Consider the following 18,415-nt stretch of genomic DNA (forward strand, 5'->3'; position numbering starts at 1 on the left):
GTGGTAAATATTCGTTAGCCCTAAATACCTTTTTAGCGAATAGCAGTTATCCAGCTGCGCCAATTGGTTCGATCGCTGCCAACAGCATTCCGAAACCGCCATCGGTAACAGTTTACCAATATGAAAATGGGTTAACCATATAAAAGTCGTCGCCAGCACTATCGACAGGGCGGAAAATAGCCATATAGCGTTTTACTTCCTAACGTTCTTTTTAATTTTATATATTTTTTACCTTGCGGGTCAAAACATTTACCAATACGTTTTCGCTGCTAGGGCGGTAAGTAATTTTAAAATTATATTGGGAAAAAAAGTCGGCCCAGGCCGCTTGCCGGAAATTGAACAACCGTTTCGTAAAAAAATATTCCAAGGCCTTATAATTAATAATCGCCATAAACTTCTTTTTAATGCCCATTAGCTCTGGTCTCCAGGTTTTTAACGCCCTAACGACTGCTAATAATTCCTTGTCGTAAATGGGGTAGTTAAGTTCCGCCTACTGCATAATTTCGGAAAAAAATGCGATCGGATGCCATTTTTGGGTATTTGGGTTTTATTACAGCAACGCTCCGGCCACCATTCCTCCGGACGCATCAATCTTTACCCTTATTTCGTAATCCGTTTGGTAATGGGTAAAGACGGGTACGGAAGTTAACGCCTTTTTTAATATATCGAAAGCCACGCGGCAATGTTCGTCCCATTAAAAAAGCACCGCTTTTTTCGTCAAATTCGTCAACGGTTTGGCTACCCGGCTATACTCTGGGACAAATTTTCTATAAAAATTGCAAAACCCTAGGAAGGATTACACTTTTTTTACGGTAATGGGTAGTACCCATTGCTTTACGGCGGCTACCTTATTTGGGTTAATAGTAACGCCCTTAGTACCTATAATAAAGCCCAAAAATCGTATCTTTATAATGTAAAATTCGCACTTTTTAATATCAACCTGGAACCCAGCCTCTTTAAACCTTTCCAGGATTTTCCGGACGTAAATCTGGTATTCCTCCTCAATCTCGTTCCAAATCAAAATATCGTCCATATAAGCGGAATAGAAATCGTCCAAATACTCCATTAGGATCTCGTTAATAAACTTTTGGAACGTGGCCGGCCCGTTAGTAAGACTAAAAAATAATATATTATACCGGAAAATCCCGTATCGGGTCCTAAAGATTATATAATCTCGATATTCCGGGTTTATGCGGATCCGGTGGAAAGCTTGCCTAATGTCGATTTTGGTGAAGAATCGAGCTTTGGAAATCCGGGCCAATGTCTTTTCGATTAACGGTAAAAGATAGACGTCTTTTTTGGTAAAGGCGTTTAGTTTTCGATAATCGACGTAAAACCGGAATCCTTTATCGTTTTTTCGTGCGAATAGGATGGGGGCGGCCTACGGGGTCGATCCTGGTTCTATAAAACCTTTTTGGAAATTCTTTTGGAAATATTTCCTGTAAATTTCCAACTCTTTTTCCGTTATTTTATATAGTGGATTATATCCCAATATTTTGGGGTTACCTTCGAATTATATATTATGGTCTAATCCCGGTCGAAAAGGCGGGACCTAATCGGATTCCATTTTATTAAACACGTCTAACAGGTCGTGGTAATATTTTGGAATTTTTTTTAACAATATCGCCCGTAAATTTCCGTCGTTATTAGGGAATAGCTTTTCGGCATTTTTTTGCCGCAGGATATTGTCGATTTCGTTTATCGAGGTATAATAAAGGGTTAAATTCTCCTGTACCAAACGTATAAATTATATAACGCCTATTATAGCGATATTTGCCTATCGGTCTTTATACCAACCCACCGCGTTCTTTTTTAGTATATATTTTCTTTTGGCATTTTTTTATATGCGAAAGGAATTTTCGGCCTTTTTAATCTTTTTCCTTTGGGTATAATTTAGGTTTATTATTTTAACCTTTAGCCTCGGCAGGTTGTAAAATTCCCGTTATATCTCCTGTAAATTCGGATCGGCGTAAATTTCCCGGGGCGTGGGGATTTCCCAGGCCTGTCCCGACCTGGCCAATAGTTTTACTTTCCGGAATATCGACGGAAGGCGTTCTGTTATTTTTTCCAAAATTTGGATTTGTCGTTATTTTATTCGTTATCGGGAGGCCGATTAATCTTTCTTTTCCAGGGCCGCATTTCGACGATCCGCGTCCGACTGGTATATAGGGTTTACAAACCTCGAATTTGGTAATTGGATTATATCGATATCTCGATAATATACCGCTAATAAGGGTAGGCTTTCCGGGAATTGGAACCGTCGGTAACGATAATTAATAAATATTCCGTATTCCGCCAAAAAGAGTCGTCCTACGATTATCTTTTATAATATATCCAATACTAATATCGGCGTTTCGCGGAATTTTCGGCCCTATATTACAAAAATGGCCAATATAGCAATATCGATCTATTGCGAAACTTTTCCGTTATAGCTTCCAATTTTTTGGGGGTGGAAACCGATAATTTTAGGGGTTTTTAACGTTATATATAGTCGCCGAGTAAGTTGTTTGCTAATAAAAACGTACCTATTTGTTCCGGTATTAATTAAAGTACGAATATTATAATTAAATCCATTTAGGGAAATGTTAATCGTTATAAATATAGGGTCGCCGCCTAAATATTTACGTAAAAAATCGTAGGGTATCGGTTTTTCCAATAGCTTTTGTTTTGTAACGATTCTTTTTTTCAATTCGCACATTTCGGTGGTTGGCCACACCTTCCCTAGGAGGGAGTCCAATTTCCCCAAGGTAATTAGTTTTCCGATATAACGACGTTTTTTCCAAATATATCGGTACCTTTTCCGTAATAGTTTGCAATAATTTGGTTAATTCGGTTTTCGGAAATGGTGGGGCGATCGGTGTTATTATTGGGGCAATTTCTGTTAATATGGCCCGGTTTACGGCATTGGAAATATTTGCCTATCCGAATAAATCCACGCATTTTTTCTACATTTAGTTTGCCCTTTTATCCCTCGTTAATAACGTTTCCGGTAATCCGGGCTGGTTTTCTAATATGTGGAATAATAAATCCTCCTATAATCTTTTTAATCGAAATGGTCTTGGTTTTATTCTTATTTTCGGTCCGCGAAACGTAGGTTTTGGTAAGGTTATAGGAAATGCCATCGGCCGTACGGACGTAGGCGTTAAAAAAAACGTTGGTATCCTGGTGGTATATAATTATTACGACTCGCAAATTGGTAGGCAGGCGGCGGTACAATTCCCGCTTCCAACTTCGCTTCGGAAGGCCGCTCTAACCTGCCAATTTAACGAATTTGTTTTTGAAAATTATAAATTTGTCCTTCGTCGACATAATTAGCTTATCCAATTCGTCCCGCGTTGTATTTTCGAATTTGGTATCCTTATATTTCTCGCGTAAATGGCCCATTATACCGTCGTACGTAATAATCTAATCGGAATGGGTATTATTTGTTACGGCCAGGCATACATTGGAAAACCTCAGTATATTAGGCGCTATCGACGAAAATTCTAAATTGAAAAGAAGAGAGAAATTACAATCGACGACGCGCTCAAAAGACGCGTTTAAATCCGGAGGTAATGGATCTTTGTCCGATCCCTGGTTCGGTATGGAGCCGAATCGTAATTTTAAAGGTAGGTTTAGGGGCTTAATCCTTATATTACCCCCCTTTAAGGCCTAATCGACGTAGGCGGTTAGAGTTTTGAATTTATTACGTGTATTTTCTCGGGGTTTTTCTCCGTTTTCGTGTTTTTTTCGTATTATATTCGGTAATATTATCCTCGGGTCCGTTTTCCGCAATAATATCCTTTATTACGTTTTTAATTTATTATTGCAAATTTACCGGAAGTTTTGTTACGTCCGGGTATTCTTTGTAAAAGGTATTTAGCAATATTGGTGAATTTTTTAAGTCGCGGGCCTTATACCATATTTTATTAGGGTCGAATCCGATTTACGATATCTAATATTGCAACGTTTTTTTTCGTCCGAATAAACGTAAAGCCAATATTTGCTTTATTTCCCATTCCGGTTTTCCGTTAATTTCGACCGGTAATTCCGGTTTTTAATATTGTTAAAATAATGGATCCGTTCCTGCTTTGCGCAATCGGCTGGCGTGGAATAATTTATTACTTTTATATTAGGTAGGGGTGTCGAAAATGAAATTATGGCCTTTTTTTTCGAAAATCGTCTATGGTTTTGCATTTTGCGAATCTAATTTGGTCGTAGGAATTTCGGTGGAAAATTTTTTTTTGCTAACGTAAATCGTATTTTTTACCGTAAAATTAACCGGTCGCCGTTTTTTATTAGCCTATTTTTATTGTTTTATTTACGTTCCAAATCCATTATTGCGGACCAATTCCTGGGTTTGCCGGGTTTGGCGGACCATTTCCAGCGTTTTTTATTGCTAACCGGTTTCCAGATTTTTTTCGGGTAAAGGTAAAAAAAACGGGTTTTTAGGGCGAGTTTTTATTTTTGTTTCGATCGGTACTATGCCGATAAAGGCGTAAACGGACGAATTGTGGCCGAAATTAAAAACGGGAATATACCGTCGCCAATTTATTTGGTATTTGTTTATATAAAAACGCATTTTTTAATCCAATTTAACGTTAATAATTTCGACGTTACCCTAATTTTAAAGGTGGCGGGCGTTTTTATATTTATATTTTATTTTTATTAATTCGTTTAAAATGTTTAGGAGTTTGGATATAAACGGTCCGGCGTTGTTGGAAAGTTATAAATCGGGGACGTTTTTCCAACGGTATATAATTTAATAATACCGTATGGTTAAAATTTCCGCGGTATTTGTTTTTTTTCCCGGTAAAATGGCCAAAAATTTGGTTAATCGGCAAATAAAAACCCAAACGTAATTATAGCTTTTTTTATTTTTGGGTATAATTTTGCCGTTTACCATTACGTATTGTTAATACCGTTTAAAAATTTCCAATGGGTATAATAACCCAAGCGTTTTATTATATCGTATTTTATTACGTTAATATTTGCAATAATTTTTAATATAGCGTTTAACGTTTTAATTTCGGTCGGATTATTAGTAATTTTTTTTTAAGCGGTTTAGGATTTTGTTTTGGCCTTTATGGCCGAAAATTTTGGGTTTATAAGTTTCGCGGATAAGAGCCGTTTTTAAGAAAATTTTGCCATTTTGGGTAGTTTCGGGTACCGTTAATAGATTATTATGGCGATTTAGGTTTTATTTTAGGTTTTTTTCCAGGATAAAGGTTATTAGGTTAATTTTTTGCGGTGCGGAGGGTTCCAAGCTATTAATGGTTGGAAAAGGTTCGCCGGGTCGGGAATCGATTTTTTTTGGAGAAATTAGTATAATAATGCGGTTTAATATAATCTGGGTTTTAACCGTAAGGTTATCGATAATTTTACGCGAAAAGGTATCGGTTACCATATTATCTTTACCGGGACGGTATTTAAAAGTAAGGTCGAAATTGGCCAAATAATTAGCCCATCGTATTTGGCGAACGGATAAAAGTTTTTTGGTCGACCAATAAATTAGGGCCTGGTAATCGGTAAAAATATAGAATTTGGTACCTAATAGGGCTGGTTCGAAATTTTTTAACGTATTAATTATAATTAATAGCTTCTGGTCCTGGATCGGATAGTTTTACTTAATAGGGGATATGGTTTTGAACGAATAGCCGATTGGTTTCCAATTACCATTATCTTATTACTATTATACGATACCGGCGGTGGTTTTATTATTAGTGTCGGTACCCATTTTAATAAATATACCGGGTTTGAAAAAATTTATTACGGGGGCGGTAATTACCAGTTATTTTAACGTTTTAAAGGTAGATTTTTATTCGGGGCCTTTTTCGAACGGGATTTCCTTTTTTAATAATCGGGTTAAAGGTTTTGTTTGTTTGTTGGCGTAATGGTAAAACGTCCGAACGAAATTGTATAAATTTAGGAAGGATTGTATTGCGGAAACGGAGGTAATATTGTCCTATTGCTAATTGGTAATAGTTTCGATTTTTTTGGGATCGATGCGGATACCTTTACCGATTTTTAAAAATAAACCTAGGTATTCGATTTTAAAAACGCCGAAATTTAATTTTTTAATATCGCTTTAAAATCCGGTTTTGTGTAATTTGTAAATAATTTTTTCGGTTTGTTTAAAATGAATTTGTTCCGATTTATTTTCGGTATAAATTAATACGTCGTTTACGTAAACGTTCGCGAAAACGTCCAATAATTTATTAAATTAAACGTTAATAAAAATTTGGAACCAGGCGGATCCGATTTTTAATTTAAAAGGTAGGATTTTTTACTAAAATATGTTTTATCGCGTTTTAAACGCCGTTAAATACCGTAATTTTGGATTTATTAGCAATTTGTTAAAAGTTCGAATAATGTCGATTTTGGTTATTTTCCGGGCTTTTCCACATTTGTTTAACGTTCCGGTTACGTCGGGGGCAAATATTTGTCGTTTTTTAATAAATTTGTTTACCCATTTGTAATTTATATAAAAACGTTGCTTTTTCGATTGCGGTTTAAAAACGAATAAAATTAAAATTGCGGTTTTTTTTATGGTCCGTTTAATAAAATCGATCCTCAGAAATTCGTCGATGGTTTTTTTTTCCAATTTTATTATCGCGAAAGGGGTCGAATAACGGGCTGGCTTCCCTTTTAAAAGTTTTTCAAATTCCAAAACCACGTTAAAATCGGGTCGGTTAGGCGGGAGAATCGTCGACGTTTTTTTGGAAAAAAAACCTTTAAAATGGGTAAATATTTTGGGCAATTTGGTTCGTATTTGCGCGATATATTCCGGGTTTTTTTTTGCAGGGAATAAAATAAGATGTTTATCGTAAATTTTATTTTATTATAAGGCTAATATCGTATTAAGGCTAGTTGTAGGCGTATTATTTATTGGTATTAGCGGTATAAGTTCCGTGGGTAACGGGGATTATTTTTATCGATTTTAACGTAGGTCGTTAAAAAGGGTATAAATATTTGCTGGCAAGGTTTTATTGAAAACGGTTTTTGGAATAATCGGAAAAACGTTAATTTTTGCAATTTAAACCTAGTTTCCGTATTGGCGTTTAAGGTTTTAAAATATTTTGCGGACCTGGATACGACGGTTTTTTTATTCTATTTTACGGTTCCGGCGGATTGCGTTAATTTGGGCCTCGAAATCCAAAGGCGGATTTGAACGTTATATAACGATTACGGGTAAATATTGGGTTATGGCGGGCAGATTGTTGGGCCAAACGAAATTGCGGGTAATTGGGAATAAATTTATTCGATATTTTATCCACCATTTTTATCCGATAAATATATTATATACCGTTTTAAAGAGGATAAATTTTTACCGTGGGAATTGTCGTCCGTCGATTTGTAAAATAAACCGAAGGTATTTGGTGGTTTTTGCGGTAATTTTCCCGTTAAAATTTCCAAAATCCAAAAATTTGGGAAATTTTTTAATAGATAATTTTAAACGTTGGGCAACCTTTTTCGCGAGGTTCGGTCGAATGGATAAATATATATTTGTTCCGGTATTATAAAGAATTTGGGCGTTAAGATTACGACCTTTATTTTACAATTAAATAGGAATAAAAAAGGTGTTTAATTTGGGTAATTTATCGATTTTGGCTATTTAAGGCATGCAGATTACCGAGGAAATTTCCGGCAGTTTTAGCAGTTTTCCGAATCCGACGAAGATAAGCTGTAACCGGATCGTTTACCAGTTTTTCGATCGTTTTTGTATTGAAGGGCGAGAACGGCGGCGATGTGAGCGGCCTTTTCGGGGCAATTGCGTGCTAGGTGCCCGGTTTTTTTGTAAAGGAAGCATTTATTTTTAATGACCAATTTGGCGTTTTTTTTGCTGGGCGATTTCGGGGCGTTAATGGTTTGTATACGGATTTGGTTTTTGGTTTTTTGGTTATACCGGCGATTTTCGTATCGACGTTATTTGCGTTCGGCGCTGGTTAAACGTTTACGGCGCTTTTTTTTTTTTTTTGCGGTTTTCGCGAAATTCTTCCCAAACGCGTTATTGGACCAGCGCCGAATTTGCAATTTTTCCGGCAAAGGTTTTGTACGAGATATTTGGGTTTTTGGATAGGTTAAAAAGTTGGGGGTTTAGGTTAGCAGAAATATATTTATAGAAAACCAATTTGCGTTCCGTTTTGGTAATATTGGTTTTATTGGCTAAACTGTTAACTTTGCCAATAAATTGGTAGATGTTTGTTAATTTGTCCGACAAATTAAATTTTAGGTAACGAAATTTTTTACGGGTTTTGGAAATTTGATTGTTATCGTGGTAAATAGCGGTTAGGGTCGCGATTATTTCGGCCGCGTTGTTAAAAGGTATAATGGTGGATTTATAGCGGCTTTGGATAAGGTCGTTGGCAAACCTTTTAGTAAGGGAATTAATTACCGCCATACGGTTTTTTTCTATTTTGTAAATTTCGTCGTCCTTTACAAATTTATTTGCGATTTTGGTAATCCATTTATTAAAACGATTTTTATTACTATTAAATATACCGGGGTCGATGCCGGTTTTATATACCGTCCTATCGTAGGCAGGGTTTTTAGTATTTTGGTTATTTCCGTAAAGTTTAAATGTTATCCGGGCAGCGATACTATGGGGTTTAAATTTAGCCCTTCCAAAAGCGTTGTTCAAAAGCGTAATACCGCGGGTTTAACGGATGGTATTATTATTCCGGGTAGTAAATTGGTTTTTAAATTGGGCAATAGTGGCCAAAAAATTTTGCAATTGTAATTAAATAATGGTAACCTGGCCGATTATATTTTCGTTTTCGTTTACCATTTCGTTTTTTATTTGGGCGGTAGGCGAGGGCGTTTTGTTTGGAAATTTCGGAATTTTATTTTTACCGTTTAACGTTTTGGTAAAAGGTTAGTGGGGAGGGTTTCGCGCCTTTTTTGGATGTTTAAAAATTAATTCGTATTCGTACGATCCGTTAATTTCAATATTATCGATTGGTTAATTTTGCTTTGTATCGGATTGGGGTTTAACGGGCTTTTTAAATTTTGTATTGGCGCTGGTAGGAGCGGGTTTTATTGGTTTTGGGTTTATTGGGGCAAATATAATTTTTCCGTTTTGATCCGAATTTTCGGTATTGGGAATAATAATATTTAAAGCCAAATTATTTGGTTTTGCTGAGTTTGCGTTTGTTACGCGTTGGGATTGGCGAATCGGTGGGCCGTAATTTTTACGCGGCGATATTAATTTCGCGAATGGTGTTTTTTATGGCCTAATTTACCGTCGTATATAACCGACGTGGTAAACGATTAAATAAAGGGATTAAACGATATATTTTAATTGTTTTACCAGTAAATTATAATAAATTTAGAATTATGTTACGGCCAGGTATATATTGGAGAACTTTAGTGTATTAGGCGTTATTGACGAAAATTCTAAATTGAAGAGAAGAGAGAAATTACAATCGACGACGCGTTTAAAAGACGCGTTTAAATCCGGAGGTAGTGGATCTTTGTCCGATCCCTGGCTCGGTGTGGAGCCGAGTCGTGATTTTGAGGGTAGGTTTAGGGGCCTGATCCTTACATTATTAAGGTAAGGGAGCAAAGTATCGGCGGCGTTACCTCCGAAACGGGATTCGACGTAGGCGCGCTTATTTGTATCGGTAGAATAATACGTTCCGTCAAACAATAATTTATTTTCGATCCGGCGGTGCCAAACCTCGAAAATAACCTCGTCTTTATCGGGGTTATTAGAAAATGTCGGAGGATCTTTTACGCGGGATTTATAGTACGAACCACCGGAACCGGTACTAATAATAATCGCGGTAGTTTTTCGTCGGGAACGGGCTTCGCGGAACAGGCGCGAAATAATAGCTTCGTTTTTTTATTTGGTATTATTTAGTAAATCGATTTGGTCCTACATATAGGTAATGCGATTTTCCAATTCGTCTATTATTATCTAATATTTTTCTTCGGAAAAAGGAACCTCGTTAGTTTTGCGTATCGGCCCATCAATATCTATTAATGGTAAAACTCGCTAATCCCAATTATTTAACCGAACGGGTTCGTCGGTGTTTTTTCGGGAATCGGTGGTCTCGTCTTCCCCCCTAACCGTTATAATATTTCCTACGCGTTCCCGGGTCGACGGGCGACGCTGGGCCCGTATTTGTACCGTAGGCTGTTAACGCTGGCGTTTTGCGCGGGGGGGACCTGTCTCGGGGCGACCGTAATTAAATTCGACCTTTTGCCTTCCCAACTGGGCGGTCGGCTGCCGTTCGGCGTCGTTCTTGGTCATTTCGGTATCGTGCCTTATAAGCGTTCGTGTTTTTTTTTCGGTATCGTGCCTTATAAGCGTTTATGTTTTTTCTTCGGTATCGTAAATATTATTATACCGTTCCCGGTAGCTGATTGGTTAAATTTTAAATAATGTCACGAAAGCGATCCCAAAGAGACAAGGCTGCAATATAGGGGCGATTCTATTCGAAGATCTAAAGCTAAGTCTAAAGAAAGAAGAAAGGCACGCAGTGCCAATCGCGTGCACGCGCCTAAGTGAACACACAACAACGAACCCTGGCACCTTGTCACGTGGGGTGGAGCTAGTCACGGTTGGCAGTCGCCCAGGCACGCCACTCCGTAACACCCATGGGCGGGTTTTGGAATGCTTTAGTAGTTTGTAAGGCGCCACAAGGTACTTCCCTTATTTTTCTACTCCATTTATTTCCCAAATACTAAATACTGGTTGGCTCGAATGGCTAGATAAAGGATTTCTGTCCATATTTATTCAGGGGCGGGTATGTATGCCTATCATGGTGGTAACGGTAGAAATCCCTCCCCTGGCTCTATCGTCCAATGGTGTGGGCCTTGTGGGCGTTGCCGATTTTGGTAATAATTTTGGAGAAAAAATAATTTACGTACTTGATTCCTCCCGCAAACAGTAAAGGTGGTAAAGGCCATACACGTACGGTGGCAGGCGAGGATTCTTTTCGCCCGATACCATAGTGTAACCGTCGTAGGTGCACATCAGATTCCTGACACGGCAGCGTGTCCCTGTTGGGATAAGAAGACGCGGTACTCCACATATGCTAGGCTATATATCTAGCTAGTTAGAACGGAACGCAGGTTCTGCGGTCTTTGGGAATTTAGGACTAATGTGGCAATATGGTCTCTCCCTTATCTACTATTTGAAACAACCTTCCCTTGCTGGAGCGATTAGTGACCTCGTCTCAATGGATCCTAATCGCAATTACGAAATAGCCCAGCAGAGCCTAGATATAAATAGCGGCACGGAGAAAAAGAATAATAATATCACTATCAAAGCAACGAAAAGAAGGAAGCGTGGTCCTCTTACCCGCAATGCCTGTATTACATGCCGATCCAAAAAGGTGAGACGATTTACTCCCGATTCGTTGGTTGTTAAAAAAGGTCTGATGTATACTGGCAAAAAAAGAAAGAAAAAAAAAACAAGAATCTAATCCTGTAGCATCAAAAGCTCAAATGCAGTGGAGAGATCGAGGGATGCCGCCGATGTGTAGTTGCACGGTTGCTCTGCTCGTACGAAAGCTCCAACACCAGCTCGAGAAGTAGCTCGATTGTTCCTAATTCGACATCCTCCTTCTACTGGTGGGCACAAGAGACTGGAGTTACTACAGGAAAAGGGGTCATGCTTGAGGATTTTGGAGATTTCATCAACATTGAGCATCCTGATCACACGCTCCTTTCGACGTCAAATGTCTTATCCGTTCAACAAAAAAATTCTATTAACGGACAAAGTTCAGCCAAAGCATTGGACCTCCTTGTATACGAAACCTGTAAGTTTGGCCGAAATCTCCCCGGCGTTCTGGTATGAAGAAAAACTACAGTGTTGTATTAACACCGATGATTTTCGGATCAATTATAACAATAGCAAAAGACACAGCTTTTCACGTAGGCCCTAACAAACCCTCTAGGGAATGTCAGTCGCCCTCCGAATCCAATGATTGGCATGCGACGTTGCCCAGCGAGGCCAATTTGGACAGTCCCATGACAGAAGAAATGTGTATTCAAACAATGCGCCCTTCTCTGCCGTCATGTATAACCGACGAGAGCCCCGGGCATAACAAAAGGCCCCAGGATACTTCACTCACAAGTCAACCAGAACCAAAAACAAGATCCTGCTCGTGTCACTCCGAGATCTTGGTGCAGCATGAGGCCATAGTCTCCAACTTGAAATTGAGACTGTGCTCCGCAACTCCGCCACCAACACCAGAGCTGTTGCAATCCCTCAAGCGGGCCCTTGAGGGTCTTCACGATATATGTATCTGTCAAGTGCATATAATGCAGCCAGCTTTTGTGGCCTTGCTGATATCAATGTGCGAAATAATCCTTTGCGCGCTGGAGTCTATGACTTTAGGTGAAGGCGCAGACAGAGACCACAGTCTCACTCACTCGCCCATGGCGGTCATTTCGCCCTCTCTGAGCAGCCACAGTTCCACAGGCAAGGCAACCAACATCTTTTTTCCTTTGCCGGTTGCACTACAGCTGGGCGAGGGTGCGTTCGACCACGAAGATGAGTACGAGGTCTTTGTGAGCTTGCTTCTAAGCAGAGCCAAACGCATCAAGGACCTCATTGATAAGCTTCGCGATGCCGTTGAGAATGGCGGAAGAGTGATACACAGGCTTGCGATATCGAACTTACAAGACCGAACTAAATTTGTTTTAAACACTCTTGAGCGGAGCCGGTTTGGGTGTAGGACATGATAAGGAAACCTCGCTTTAAGAAGTTATAGCTAGACTTGTTTGTTTTCGTCTCAAATGCCCGAATAAACGCGTTTTCAAACTAGCGGGAGAGGATTCACCAGAGAAAATGCCCAAAATATCAGCTCCTCGACAGGCGAGATAAAATGCGGTTCCTCGGCCAATTCCGCGTGTGGCTCCGCTGCGACACGGTGGAGCCCATTAATTAGTGTATCGTCCACGGAAATTGCGCCTTGTTCCCAACTTGTATGTAACATTTTGCAGTAGATTAAATGTGCGTGTCATATGATTTGCAACCTGAGTAAGCGGAAGGAGAACGATGAAGCAGCATAAGCTTCACCTAATAACTGACTTTTCTTCGCCACCATCGATCAGGCGGCTAGGAAATGGGCGCTGGTCATGTTTATGCTCGGGGAAAGTACATATTATAAAAACCTGAATAATTACGGAGCTTGGGAGAGGATATTTCCCGACATTGTTTCGACCTACAAATGTCGGAAGGCTTCCGACATTTTCAAGTCCGAGGAAGTATTTTGCTTGGCTGTATATGTTTGATGCTGTGCTTATAACGCCCATACGAAACACTTAATAACCTACAGGTGGATATGTTTTACACTGCTTTTATCTGAGGTACAAAAGCCACCTAAAGAAAGATAGTTGCACGCACGCAGCACGCAGCACCTGGGCCACTTATGCGACATGCACCAAACTATTTAAACCACTTTTATAATCTCAAGGCTTTCTGAAATTTGGACCCTGAGATAACCAGGCCCTAACCCTAGACCCTGGTCAATAACCCACCGGGATACCACCCTTTATCCGCGTCGTGTCAAACCCAGCAACTTTCTCTGTTTTTTTTTTTCCCTTTCCTTAAAATAGAATTTTCGTCGACTAGTCTCATTGCTCAGACTAGACCCCCCTTATAGGGGGACGGGGCGCTCCATACTTTTTAGCCACGTTGCTTTTCGACCAATTAAATTGGCCGAAAACTAGAGTAATCTTTGTGGGGACCCACATGTATAAAACAAAGCCGTGATTAAACCACGCTTAATTAATGAGCTTCGGAAGCTTTAGTTGATCCAAAAGTGGGCCCACTACTCATCCACCTGGAGAAGATAAAATAACGTATAATAAGATGAACTAACAGTCTCGTCCGCTTTTTTATGGGGACTAACCGGGTCTTTGTAATTACGTTATTTTTGTTATTTCACACCCAAAATGCATATCTGAAAAATGTTTCACAAAATCTCGGGAATACGGAAAAATAAAATTACCGTCCCCATCCCTACTTGGATTACCAGCGCCTTTTAGTGCATTTAAACACTGTTTATTAGCCATGCCCTACCTAGGTTAACACTTCGACTCCTACTCCAACCACCATTGTTGACAAAAAAACGTCGGTGACGAAACCTCTATCTTATTGTCCCCAATTGCACATTTATGTGCCGCGCTGGTAGTAACCAGTTAATTGCATGGTCGCAACACATTTTTTGCCCATTCGTAGAACGCTATTGAGATTAAGCCGTCTCACAATAATCATTATTCCGAGAGACTTTGATTTGAATCTCCCTGCACTTCAGCCCTGGATCCAGATGACCTAAAATCGAGGCTGCCTGGCCTCAAAAAGAAGCATGCAGCCCACGACTTCATAGCGAACATCTTCAAACTTTTTCTGAAGAGGTAAAAGAAACGATACAGCATCATTTTCGTAGTTGTCAAATACCCCGAGGTAGTTGTTCAACCATAGTACAAGGTACCCCAATGGATTATGGCTCACACCTTTTCCCAAGATAGTAGCCCCAAATACAACTCCTCCAGGCCTCAGAAGGCGGCCCATACGTCCCAACGCCTCAGCCTTGCGTGAGGGCGGACCAGGCAAGCAATGGAGAAGAAACATGAGGGATATGGCGTCAAAGCCGCCCTCGGGCAAACCGCCCCCCTTGGCGAAAAGGCTTTTGGGATCATCCCCCTGGGCGAGAAAATCGCCGACGACACACTTTATATCTCCAGCGATTTCTGGGTGTGCCTTTTGGATAACGGGTAGGGTAACCTGCATACAAGTTTCGTTCAAGTCGACTAGGACATATTCGGTCCATTTCGGGAGCGAGGCTCTGGAGGGAAAATATCCCGTTCCAACCCCAATGTCGAGGACACGGGTGCGTTGTGCACTTTCTGGGCTAGATTTGTAGGCCTCGGCGGCGGAGAATATGTTGCGGTTGAAAAATGCGGTCAGCTTCTCAGCCGAACACTTCCAGCCGTAGGGCGTTACGACCCCAAAGACCAGGGTGTTGTAGGTTTTCAAGTTCCTCTTGCCATATGCGTCTGCGCCTTTTGCTGTGTCTAGAACGCCGTTGGCCTGGGTTACAGTTGATGTGTGTGGCATTTTCGCAAAAAGAGAATCTTGAGTACCGGTACAGTATCTGCTTAGGTTTAAGCACTAGTAGTTATTTGAGATGTTATATTTTTAATGATCAATTCAAGAGGTTACGAATAGTTGATTGGGAATAGAAGTACATTGCGGCCTTGTTAACTTTATTCGAACTCGACTGACGAATGGCTTGCGCCCCTGAATCTCACCATGTACCATTGTGTCACAACTCACTGAAACGTCCTTGCATCCTACATGTCTCTTTGGATGCTAACCGAGGGGCAACACCAACTCCGATGGCTTAGCTGCGCAGCTCCGACACATTCCGAGTAGTGCACCTGTGCCGCTCGTAAGACCCCACATAACAGCCCAAGCACTCCGAGAGTTTAATTCTCCCATTACTTGACTCCGCTGCTTGATTCTCGGCAATGTGGGTAGTCTCATAAATTAGACAAAGCAACGTGATTGCTTGTTATCATATCTCTCGCCTCGGCCCTCTGAGTCTGCGACTCTGCATTGGTATAAAGGAAGTGTTTGATACAAGATACAAATTTAAAAGGCTTACTCATCAGTCACAAATTTACACGATAACCACTCTGCGTCTTCGAATTTACCATGGAGTCTCTGTTTCGAGAATACATACAATCGATCAATAGTCATGAGCCAGAGGATCGCCTCGCCAAGTTCATCACCAACAGCAACGTCGAACCTCGGTCACTGATAAGCTTGCCGGCGGGCTTTGAGGAGCTCGAAAGAGCCAGCGATGTGAATCTTGTCATTCTCCACATCCTTACCGGGGAGGCTTCGGAAAGCCTTGGGGCCATCCTAGCCGTACGAGTCACTTCGAAGAATAACTCTTCGTCCTCACCCAAAGGAGCAATTGTATTCCGAAGACATGTCTTTTGCAGGTTCCAAAATGCCACAATCTTCAGCATCGATATCATAGACGACGTCGACGCTTTGCGCAACAAAGAATCCCAGACGGTCCGGATCCCTACTTGGACTGCTCGGCCAGCCGCGACGGGCTTCCTCCTCCGCGACGCCTATTGGTCATATTTCGAATGCGTCTCCAGCCGGACTATGGACAAGGACTTGGTCAAATTCACTCACGACCAAATAATCTTCAATGGCCATCAACTTTCGAGGGAGCAGTACAGGGGAGCCATGGAAGAATGTCATGATGTGATGGCGGATTGTAAAAATACTATGTAAAGGCTCATAGTCAACGAGGACAAGCAGCAGCTCATGGCCAGGGTGACCTTCGAGTGGACCCCGATCAAGACATGGAACGGTATCGAGCCTACGGGGAAAAGGGTCAAGTTCTCAGAGCATGTTTTTGTGTGGTTTGACGAGGGAAGAATGCACACAAGCGTTACATTGTTAGATATGGAGTCGTTCAAATCGCAGATGCGAAAATAACTACAAGACCGAATGCCCAAGAGCACTCCACTCCGGCTAGCTACCACTTGCTTTAACCAATAATTCGCCCCACCCAGTACTAATATTGTCGAAACGTGTTCCGAGACTTATCCCCAGCTAAATTCCATACAAAAATGGCATACCCTGTGTCAAAAAAAAAAAAAAAGAAAAAAAAAAGACCCGAAGTGGGGGTTTTCTACAAGTTGGAGCGTGTTAACTATAGCCTTTGCGCACCGTGCACGGATGGGTCGGCCCGGGCCTATCGGGCCGAAGATGTAAATCGCTACTAATTAAGCAAAAACTTATAACCCCTGATTTTAATCCCTGTTTTCTTGAAATGGGTCAAATTTGAGTGCCCGTTAACCGTAGTTGAGTGCTCGTTAGTCCAGCCCTAAACATTTCCTCTATACTTTGAAGGGACCTATAAAGAATAGCCCTCCAGTTATTACGTGCAAAGTTTGAGCTAACTTGTTCAACACGGGCTTGACCTGGTGGGAAAATAATTCAGTTTAATTTTGTTCGCGGAGCCAAGTCCGGAATCAAAGTGTTTCATTCGGAACGTGACTCGTTGAAACCTCCAGTGACTAGCTATTGCGACTCCGATGTTTTCCCCCAAAATGCTCAACAAGAAATATAATCGTACAGCTCCAAAAATATAAACTGCACGTTGTAATCATTCAATGCTCAACGCTTGCGTTTTTCGGCCAACACTTGCAATCGCGGAGTGCGCAAGCATCCAGTTCGAAAACAATATGCAAACCGTTCCTGAAAATTTCACCAAAATAGAGCAAGACCTGGCTGGTAAGCTGGCAATCGTGACGTAAGTGATACCAATTTGTTGCACGCGCAGTGGTTTGTCATATGCTGTAATGTTTTAGTCATCACACTGACCCTATACAAAATCCATTTCAGCGGGTCTTCGCGTGGAATTGGACGTGAGATTGCCATTCACCTCGCCAGTCGGGGCGCCAATATTATAGGAACATGCGCGACTCCATCTTCCTTGAGCAAGTTCGAGTCATTAAAGGCTGAAGTCGAGGCCTTATACGCAAAAGCTGGTCAAGCCCATTCGCCCTCCATCATTGGCATCGTGGCCCCTTTGACTCAGCCTCAGGAATATACCGCCAATATAGTCGCCGCAGTGAAGAAAGCTGGCGGGACCGTCAACATTCTTGTACAAAACGCTGCCATTGTCGAACTGTCGCCCATCGGTATGATTGAAGAACAAGATGTTGAGCGCATGCTCACAGCAAATATTGCGGCGTCTGTGTTGCTGGTTCAATGCCTTTTGAGCTATTTTAGTCCCGACAGCCGGATCATTAACATCTCCTCGGAAGGCGCACGGGACCCTTCGCCACTAACTTGTGCGTATCTTCGTCTCCTCTATGCCCATTCCCTCGATAACACATTAGATTAACGTGTCTTCGGGACCCTTCAGTGGTATACAGTGCATGCAAAAGTGCCCTCGAGGCTATGACAAGGGTCTGGGCGGATGAACTTGGAAAACGACCAGGTATGGAAAGGACAACAGTCAATTCAGTGGCTGTAGGTAGTAAGTTTGCCTTTTTCTGGTCCAGTAAAATACGCGTTTTGGTTCGGGTCGAGACTGCATGGATCTCTGGTTAACGGAAGGGAAATACCAGTTACGCAAACAGACCTTGAATCTTCCATGCCCGACAGTCCGGAGATTCGCTTGTACTTGGATGCAAAAAAGAATGCTTGCAGTGTAGAAAGGCGTCTAGGAAGGGTGGATGACATAGCAAACATTGTGACATTTGTTGCGTCTGAGAGGAGTCGATGGATTTCAGGCAGTGTGATCTGTGCCAATGGGGGTACTGCTAAAATACTGTAAGAAGTCAACCAATGGTATTATTAGCAGTTAAAGAGAGAGAAAAAAAGCAATTTGTAGCTTGTTGTCTGGATGGGGCTTGACTTCAGGCCTAACATCGGAATATC

General features: G+C 41.1%; 4 protein-coding genes across 4 annotated transcripts; 3 read left to right on the top strand and 1 right to left on the bottom strand.

Annotated features, from left to right (window-relative positions):
• Window positions 1-14,269: 14,269 nt before the first annotated feature.
• On the bottom strand, window positions 14,270-15,055 carry PgNI_00011 (uncharacterized protein; the record flags this gene model as incomplete). The annotated part of the gene is made up of 1 exon (XM_031120096.1): window positions 14,270-15,055. The coding sequence occupies one exon, from the start codon at window positions 15,053-15,055 to the stop codon at window positions 14,270-14,272; it is 786 nt and encodes a 261-aa protein (XP_030987479.1).
• Window positions 15,056-15,655: 600 nt separating this feature from the next.
• Window positions 15,656-16,459, top strand: PgNI_00012 (uncharacterized protein; the record flags this gene model as incomplete). The annotated part of the gene is made up of 2 exons (XM_031120097.1): window positions 15,656-16,235; window positions 16,263-16,459. 2 exons carry the CDS (start codon window positions 15,656-15,658, stop codon window positions 16,457-16,459), a joined length of 777 nt encoding a protein of 258 aa, XP_030986560.1.
• A 752-nt stretch (window positions 16,460-17,211) lies between these two features.
• PgNI_00013 (uncharacterized protein) lies at window positions 17,212-17,876 on the top strand (the record flags this gene model as incomplete). Its single annotated transcript, XM_031120098.1, has 2 exons — window positions 17,212-17,279; window positions 17,372-17,876. 2 exons carry the CDS (start codon window positions 17,212-17,214, stop codon window positions 17,874-17,876), a joined length of 573 nt encoding a protein of 190 aa, XP_030986561.1.
• Window positions 17,877-17,951: 75 nt separating this feature from the next.
• On the top strand, window positions 17,952-18,284 carry PgNI_00014 (uncharacterized protein; the record flags this gene model as incomplete). The annotated part of the gene is made up of 2 exons (XM_031120099.1): window positions 17,952-18,011; window positions 18,103-18,284. Coding segments are annotated over exons 1-2 (219 nt in total), but the record flags the coding sequence as incomplete, so codon positions are not given.
• Window positions 18,285-18,415: the final 131 nt, after the last annotated feature.

The sequence above is a fragment of the Pyricularia grisea genome (assembly GCF_004355905.1).
Source record: "Pyricularia grisea strain NI907 chromosome Unknown Pyricularia_grisea_NI907_Scaffold_1, whole genome shotgun sequence".
Classification (NCBI taxonomy): domain Eukaryota; kingdom Fungi; phylum Ascomycota; class Sordariomycetes; order Magnaporthales; family Pyriculariaceae; genus Pyricularia; species Pyricularia grisea.